Source organism: Cyprinodon variegatus, unplaced genomic scaffold (genome assembly GCF_000732505.1).
Source record: "Cyprinodon variegatus isolate N-32 unplaced genomic scaffold, C_variegatus-1.0 Scaffold209, whole genome shotgun sequence".
Classification (NCBI taxonomy): Eukaryota; Metazoa; Chordata; class Actinopteri; order Cyprinodontiformes; family Cyprinodontidae; genus Cyprinodon; species Cyprinodon variegatus.
Genome location: NW_015150662.1, coordinates 864616 through 874175, shown reverse-complemented (window position 1 = coordinate 874175; position 9560 = coordinate 864616). Strand labels below are relative to the sequence as shown.

Genomic DNA, 9560 nt, shown 5'->3' with positions numbered 1-9560 from the left:
CTTCCTTCCTTCCTTCCTTCCTTCCTTCCTTCCTTCCTTCCTTCCTTCCTTCCTTCCTTCCTTCCTTCGTTTGTTCCTTTGTTCCCTCCTTCCTTCATTTCTTTGTTCCTTCCTTCCTTGGTTCCTTTTTTCATTCCTTCGCTTGTTCATTCATTATTTACTTCCTTCGTTTTTTTTCCCTTTGTTCCCTCCTTCCTTCATTCCTTTGTTTCTTCCTTTGTTCCTTCCTTCCTTCCTTTGTTCCCTCCTTCCTTCATTCCTTTGTTACTTCCTTCCTTGGTTCCTTTGTTCATTCCTTTGCTTAATCATTTGTTCGTTCCTTCCTTCATTTGTTCCTTCCTTCTTTCCTTTGTTTGTTCCTTTGTTGGTTTGTTCCTTTGTTCCTTCCTTCCTTGGTTCCTTCGTTTGTTCGTTCCTGGTTGGTTGGTTCCTTGGTTGGTTGGTTCCTTGGTTCCTTCTTTCTTTCCTTCCTTTGTTAGGCTATTTTGATTCCTGTTTTCTCCCATTGTTCCTCTGCAGTACCTGCTGCGTCAGGGAAAGTCTGCAGTCCAGGCTCTCCATGAGCTGGAGGTTTTAACCACCGATTATGTGGGTGAGGACACTTTGCTGACTAACGCAGATCTGGATCAACGCTCGGCTTCTACTCCAATGACAGTTTGCACCATCGTTAGAGGCCGGCTCCACATACACACGGGCAACATAGGCAAGTACAAGAGGACTTTAATCTCCTCTTTCAACACAGATTGTTGACACAAACATTTCCACCTTTACCATAAAGTATTGACACACAGAGTTTTATAAATTAAGCAATGGTGGTTTTTGCCAAAATATTTATGTCAAATGTACTGCGATTGCTTTTTTGCAGTCGTATCAATTAATTACTAATATTTAATTTAAAATAATTTTGTTTGACAAAATAATTTTGTCACTTTAGATTTGTAAATATAAAATAAAATGGCTTTACAAGTCATTACAATTTATGGACTTACGACTGAAAAAACATAAATCCAAGATAAATCCAGGGGGCACAAAAGGTCTCCAAGCCACAGGCTGGACACCTGTGTTTAACCTTATGTATTGTGTTCACACCCAGTATCAAGACCTTGGTAATCCAGATTCTAAGCAGATAACCCAAACAACAGACAATAACACCTGGGATAATTATTTTCCAAACTATCATAACACTTACTCGCTTTACACATAAATGCACATGTTGTCAAGTAGCAACACAAATACATTCAGTTGCTACAACTATCTCTTTTCAGCAATAAACAGAGTTTTGACTGAGGAGTCCCTCCTATAAAGCAAAAGACACCACACAGCTCTGCAGCAGTGTTTGTTGTCAGTTGCTCCACATAAATTATAAGTTTTGCATGGATCATTTCCCACTGTGGGATGCAGCTGGTAGGAGTTGGTTATTGTTACTCAAAATTTTTTTAATTATCATTTCTTTTAATAGTAACTTTTTTGATTTGCAGTCATAAGGATAAATATCAATTCATTATGGTTAAAAATTCAAAAGATCTGTCTGTATTGTCTGAATTAAGTTTATTTCTCCATGGTTTGTTTCATGTATTTAGTCCCTAAAATAAAAGGAAACTACCTCCCAGAGGAAATATCCCTTACTCACACTGCATGCTGATTTGCACTGATCAATAAAACCTCACATTTTACAGAGAAAGTTGTTTGTCCAACCAGAGGCTTCCTAAATATTTTAACTAAAAACATCTCATCAATACTGTACTGCAGACAGCAATGCAGCCAATGGAGCTTAGCTAAAAGCAGTGCTGATATGGTAAAACGGCCCTGAAACATTTTTAAATAAATCTGTGCAAGTACGATCAGTCAGTCTGGAGGCATTTTAGTGCCACATATGAATGGGATCCAAATGAAATCAAAAGATCTAGAAAATGATCCATAAGTCCTTTTTGTTTCATTTTATCGTTCTGTATCTCTTTCACCATCACATATATATTTTTATCACTGTATTTATGTCTGTGTTTGGAGGTCATTGTTCATACTGATATGATATTGATAATAATTTGCACTCATCCAGCACACTTGATACAGGCTATGAAGACTGATTTTATGGCATAAAATCATCATTTTTTTCTGGCAAATTTTTTGTTGTCTTTCTCTGACCATTACAGTTGAATGTGTTTCACCATTCAACTGTACGGCACCATTGTCTGTATGACGCCATAATAAACGCAATGCAATGCCGTTAGACTGGAGGGGCTTACATTATACCGCGCCGACCGAATCAGCGAACTCAGTGGTAAGACTAGAGGAGGGGGGCCTAAGCTGCTGCTCATTCACCGTCTGAAAGCTGTATAAACGAAATTTCTTTTTGTATAAACTTTGTGTATACAAAATTACAATTAAGTTTTCTAAGTCTGGAGGAGGCTAAACCAGAAAAGTATGGGAAACATGTAAAAATAAACTTTTGCTTTTTCTGGATTTTGAGTGAACATTTTTGTTCTTAATCTCCCAAAAGATTATATTGCTTTAAAAATATGTTGCTTTGATTAATTAATCAGCAGATATTAGTCATTGGTCATGTGGGAGTGGCGGCCTAGTGGTTAGGGCATAGAGCGTGGAGTTCTGAGGTTTTGAGTTTGGAACCCACTCCCACAGACTGCCACTCTGGCTCTCTGAGCAAGACCCTTATCTCCCGATTGCTCCCTGGGCGCTGCACAGCGGCAGCCCACTCCTCCTCAAATGGGGTTGGGTTAAATGCGGAGAGATAAATTCTCCATTGTGAAATCAATAAAGTTGAATTTATTTATTTTATGTATTTATTTATTTATTAATTATTATTATTATCACTTTAATGCTTTATGTGCTTTGGACTGAGGTGTATATTTATGAAGAGGCATCTAATCCTTTAGGGCTTAGGTGTAGAACCCTGTAATGGTAAATGTGTCAAATCAAAATGACCTCCTTGTGATATTTCCCCCTTGCCTGGTGACTGAATACTTTTCCCCTTCACTTGTATTCATCCAGTTCAGGCATGGGATGCCCTTGTGGGAAAATGGCAACTTATGGTAGCCTGCCTGCTATTTATCAACTGCTAAAACAATATTGGCTCTCATAAAGAAGGCATTCTTTCACAGCCTGGAAAAACTCTTCACACTGGAATTGTTTGGGCTAAATTTGCCAGCAAGTTTTCCATGTGCTTATCACTCAAAGCAGGTTGAGAGTAGGCAGGGTGATTTGGTGGGACAGAGGAGGTAGCGGAGCTGTTTGGCATGTAAATTAACATCAAGGCTTAGAAATCTATCTGGGCTGACTGGCTGACAGTCAGGATCAATTTTGTGAGGGCAGCGCCAGCGAGGACTTTTATTTGTTTTTGCTTCCATCTGTCGCTGCTTTTCTCACATATTCTCATCTGTCTTCACTCTTCATCAGTGTCTTTCTGTTTTCTCCTGTTTATTTTGTTTCTTCTTCTCCTTCTTTCATACTTTATTTCACCTGACAAGTTTATCTAACTGTTTTCTAATTTTCTCATTCTCAGTCATCTGGACTTAATGAAACTGCACATGGGGATCAAGACTAAAGCTCAGATTTGAGATGAAACATTCTTATCAAGTTATTTACAGATGCCAAATAGACATTTCTGTCCAATCGGGACACAATAATTCATACAAACATAAACATTGTCTTGCACACAATTATTCTTAAAGTCTAATTCACCTATTTTGGCGAAAGGTGCAAATGGCAAAATGAGCTGCAAACACAACCACAATGCAACGCCAAAACACACATGCACTAAAAACAAATGTAACAGAAAATTATTCAAACAAAAATACTGCAATCGCTGAAAAATAGAAGCAAAAGCTTACAATCAACAAACTGAATGGAAACAAAAATGTTCTGCAACTAAAAACAAAATGCTGCAACCTCAGTGAGAAAATTATGCAAATAGTAAAAACAGCAGCAAACTTTGTCCACAAAATAAAACTGCTCCGGAACACACTCAAACAAAAAATAAAACCATATCATTCCAGATCATCATAATAATCAGTTAGAGCTACTTGCTTCAAGGAGCAGACTAAGCAATGCCCGTGGTACGGTGGTCAGATAATGCAAAACAATATTACGTTTATCTGAGACACTTTTACGTGTTTGACAAACGTTTTGTTAAACTTGGAAAAGCATCTCAGGTTGATGTAATATTGTTTTGCATTTTCCGGCCACTGTATTAGTGGACAGGATGACTTATTACAGTATACCTAAATGTGTGACTTTATAATGAAAGACTGTAAAAGTGACAAAAGTATGTATGATTTGGACTAAAAGTGAAATCCAGCTGCAATAGAACCACTTTTTACAGCACTACAGCAGTTTTGAAATGAATATTACAGAAATAAACATGCTCTTAATGATATTAGAAAAGATATAGATATACACTAGAAAAATTATCTAGAAATAAGTAAAAAAATTTTAAATGAAGTGTATTTACCCTTAATTTGAGTAGGTAAATGAGATGGTTTGCCAATGGAATGAGTATTTTTACTCTTTAAATAAGAAAATAAGATAAAATGCACTTGAAATAAGACAATGCAGTTTTGTTTTTTTATTTTAAATGTAAGTTGTCTTGTTCCATTGGCAAAATGTATCCTTTACCTCCTCAATCCAAAAACAAATGCACTTATTTTAAGAAAAAAACAACTTATCTAGATTTCGATTTTTCCAGTGTAGATATAGACAGATTTATTTGTTATTTTGTTTACACAAGTGTTTGGAACAGCTCTCTGGACAATTTCATCTTTTTTTAAAGTGCAGCCTTGAAAAATAGCAAAAATAAAAAAAATACATATAAATATAGTATTTATATAGAAACAGTAAAATGACTGTGAATTTACAGTTCTAAGATTTTATTTTTCAAAGCATGCCATAGGCTTAGATTGTACTACTTCTCTGCAAAACAGAACATGGATTTTGGGGTGAGTTACAGTTTATTTGTGTGTGTGTGTTTTTTTTTTTTTTTTTAGCATATTCACCATTTTATTTATGCCTAAATAAAATCCATAGAAGCCAATTGCCTTCAGACATAATATGCCCTAACATATTAAAATCAGGGCTGCAATTATTGATTGTTTTGCAAATCCATAAATCTGTCGTTTATTTTTTGATTCATCGATTAATAATCGTAAAGCCAAAAGTTCCTTAAAAAAGATTTTTTATGAAATTAAAACAGGTGAAACTAAAAGTTTTTCACTTGAAGAGTTCTGGATAGAGCATATTGACGGACTAAAAAGATTTTTTTTTTTATCTTAAATGCAAAACGCTTGTATATTTTTAAAATAATTTTATAGAGTTACTGCTCTAATTGGGTTGCTCTGTCAGTTAAAGGCGTATTTTCATGTCTCTATACTCCAGTTAATGATTAACTGATTACTAAATTAGTTGATGATTATTTCAATATTCGATTGATCACAATTAATCGGATTAATTGTTTCAGCCCTAATTAAAATAAAATAATAGAAGGTTGACTTCTTTGTTGAAGTTGTTGGTTATAGGTCCTCGAACTTAAAATGTATCGCTTAAAATATGGGATGCATCAAAATGAAAACTCTCGCCAACAACAAAAATGAGGAAATCAAGCCTGAAATAAATGATTATGGGAAATATCAGAACCACAGTATTTTGGCTATTATGTGTACTTATATATAAGTACACATAATGGTATAAGTTGATATAAATCAAGGCATTTTAATCAATCGATTATGAAAGTATCAAAATATTTATTTAACACTTATATTATTTTGTTATGCACTTGCCTTAACAGAATCACAGGGAAACGTTCTTACCTTTCAAAAACACCTACTAGTGACAGAGTGGTTCAGTGTCACATTCTTCTCATATTCAGAATGATGATCGAGTTGTTCAGATTCCTATAGCATAACTTTTGTGCCACTGACCTGAGGGTCCAGCATTTAAGCTCAGACACCCTTACTAAAAACCTGTCTGTCGAACACTGAACTCTGACAAACTCTGCTGATGCAACTTTAAAAGGTTGATAACTGACTTTTTCTTAAAGTATGATGAATATGATGACCTTGAACATTTACATGTAAAGTATATGCAATGTCCTCTTATTAAGATTCCGCGCACATTAAAGCCAGCCTAAAAAAAGGGGATCATTTTCTAATCAGTCTGCTTGATAATCTACTGGATATTTTCAGCTTGCTGCAGGGGCGGGAGTACCATTCCTCCTTGGCACCCAGCACTGATGGTTCCCTGAGACATGATAGTTTTATACCAGGAAACCCAGGTGCAATTAAAACTGTTGGTGTGTCTAAAAACCAACTAAAGCTTTCCAACCTGTCTTTCAGATGGGCTATTCTCAAACGGTCGTTGTTATGAGCCACAGCCAGCATGTTTTCCCCTTGTTTCTCAAATTTATTAGCCATCTTTCATCTTTACTGACAGGAAGTAAACTTGCATGAGAGTATAAAACATCAATTTAATTGCATACCTGCTTATTCACTTCACGTTAAATTGACATCTGGGTAGCTACCCTATCCTCTGTTAAAAAGGTATTTTACTCAAGCCTAACAGCCTGTTATCTAAACTGCCTAGTTTTTTTTTTTTTTTAATTCAGTATTAGTATAAACTATTCCATTGCAGACATGTTTTAGATTTATTTTCACAATGATTTATTAAACACAGCTTCAGGTCAAACTCAAGCTTTTAATCTTTCATGTGAGACAAACATGCTGCACCAGGGGTGTGCCTTGTTATAAAGGGTATAAATAGCACTAAAGGTTTCAAACACCCAGTGTTTCACACATGACAGACCTAACATACACAGTAGAGGGACATCAATGAAATGGGAGTGAAGACTCCCACTGAGTAACAAAAAAATGAGTACACATAAATAATGCAATAAAGGGACGATGTTGAATGAAGACAACATATATCAGGAAATAGAGTAAAAGTTGTGTATTATTTTATGAATATTTAGAGCAAACTGTTGTCACAGATGTTGTCATATCACATAAAAAGGGGTTCCTAATGTGTCTAAGTCAGACATCTTTTAAATTTTTATGAAATAGAAACATTGTTCCATTTTCATCTTCGAAAAGATTTTCCTTCTTCCAGTTTCCTTAAATAAAGATATGTGTTTATAGGTGGGACTTTTATTTAAAGTATGGAAACAAAACCCCCTTATCACACCATACTAAGACTAATCCAAGATACAAGATATTCCTGTTTCAGAAGTATTCTGGAGTGCGTTTGTGTTTTATGTTAGACTTTAGAGTTTCTTAAATGGTTTTAGAATCCAAGACATTTCTTTGGTCAAATCATGCTGGCTAATCACATGGTGTCCTCCCAGTTCTCTGGATGCAAGAACCAGAACACTCATCTTAGTTGAAACAAACAAGCAGTATATATACATATACATAAACTGTATTCTCAAGGGCTTCACAAACATTGCTGGATTTGTTCTTCCCTTTCTGTTGAAGCCGCCCCTGCGTGTACGCCTCCAAATTGCACAAATAGGCAGGTTGCTGGGAAACAGCTAGACGTTTTTGGGGGCTGCAGTTTAAATGCTTAATGTATTTGTAATACACTCAAAAAGGCCTGGTGTGATATTTAGTAAATACAGCGAAGAGGAGGATAAAGCTGGAGCACCAGCTGATATAGTTCATTACAATAAAATTAATTACACGTAATTAATTGCAAATTGCAACTCTAGGTTTTAAAACATTGGCTTAATAAACTATCTTGATTAGGGATTCTGTTCCTGATTCATTCTTACTGTACTTGCAGAGGAATGGGTGCAAAGAAATTCACCGGGTTTAAATGACTGCTCTGCAAGTCACAGTATACAGTATCCACCCTCCTGCTTTAAGTAAGCTATGGTAAATACTACGGTGTATTCTCAATTTTCTAGTAGTTTTAAACAACTTTTAAATGTGAAAGTGTTTATGCTTTCCTTCTTATCCCCTTTTCAAATCATTATATGGTTGAAAAACTTATACTGATTTAAGCTTTTATTTCTGCTGTATGTAATCAAAACAACTATTTAGAAGTAATCTAATGTAAATCAGACTTCAAATAAATATTGCCATTTAAAAAGGAAAAGCTCCGCAGGATAGCAGAGGAAATTAAATGCCTCATCTGTTGTACTAATGAAATTATTCAGGGCAAACATTAACTTCTTTTTCAATTACTGTTGGAGCAATTATGGCCAAGATTTGACAAAAGATATTTAACGCTATGCGCATTCGATTACATAATCAGCTTAATTTTTCTCTCGGCTCTTATAATTCTTAAACCATCACAGTCCTGAATGGATCCCATTTTCTAATGTTCTGCTTCTTAGGCATGTTGTCAGTCATGTTTGACTTGATCTCATTTGGAGTTTAAAAGCAGCAAACTAAATGGAAAAATGAACAGATTCATGTATGTTTGAAAACGGCATATCTTTTATATCATCTTAAGGTTGGACTCCCAAGTAATTATTAAAGTAAAAATGATATAAACTGTCAAGTCCGTTCAGCCACACTACATGCATTTTTGTATCGTCAATGAAAAGGACAGAAAAGCAGTTTTATAGAATAATAGAGAGTTTGAATAATAGAGGCTTGCGGTTTTGTCTAGCGAAAGAGAGACACTGCCAGACAATTGTTTTGGGGGACACAGCATGTTTAAACTGATAGAACTGCTCGCCTTTCTTTTAAAGCTAATTATTAAATCCACAAAACGTATTTTTATCAATAAAACTGCAGAACTTTAATTAAAGTATAAGACAAAGCAGTAAAAATATTTATCAGAATCTTTGATCTGCAGATTTGCATTTGTTTGCAGCTAGATTATTCAGATGTATAAAGAGCTTAAGTAGTAGAGATTGAATAAATCTCTACTACTAGTAGGCCCAGACCTTTTCAAGAGATGCTTTTGACTCAATAAGAATGGCTCATTAAAGTGTTCCTAGACACATTTCTTTGTATGAAACCTTTTTTTAGTAACCTGGGTTGGGCTTGTTTGGTTACTTTATCCACCTGATTCTGTTTTCAATGTGTATACCAGGATAAAGTCAAATTAATTTTGGTATGACTTATAAATTAAAATTAGTATTTCAAGCTGAAAGAAAATTAGGAAAAGGCAACTGATGCGTTTGAGCCGGAGGAATAATACATAGAGTTTGCATTATGAACAACCCCATGCAGATCATTAACACATTCTAATCCTTCATGATCTAGTTTTGGCCCTTCCAGATAATAGTTTTGCCTCCATTACAGATAATGTTGTCCTTTTACATCATGCACCTTAATCTGTTGAGATCACAGGCCTTCCTCAGCATGGTATTAGCTTCCTCAGATTCAGTTAAATAACATATTTCTTAGATCAGACAGACTCTAGAGGATGATACGGCATCTCTGCTGTGTGTTAACCAGCAGACTTGTCCTGAAGCACTAATGCAAAACAGTTTCTAGTACAAGGTTTACTTTAAACTGGTCCACTGAATCTATGACCAGAACAACCTATAATCTTCTCTAATGTGCGTGTAATATGATACAAATTCAACCACTAAACATACTTTA

General features: G+C 35.2%; 1 protein-coding gene across 1 annotated transcript in view; it reads left to right on the top strand.

Moving 5' to 3' along the window:
• The window catches only part of nphp4 (nephronophthisis 4), a 231444-nt gene that overhangs the window by 181930 nt on the left and 39954 nt on the right, over positions 1-9560 (top strand). The window contains exon 17 of the mRNA XM_015380197.1: positions 520-703. Coding sequence (XP_015235683.1) covers positions 520-703 — 184 coding nt within the window. The remainder of the gene's footprint in view (positions 1-519; positions 704-9560) is intronic.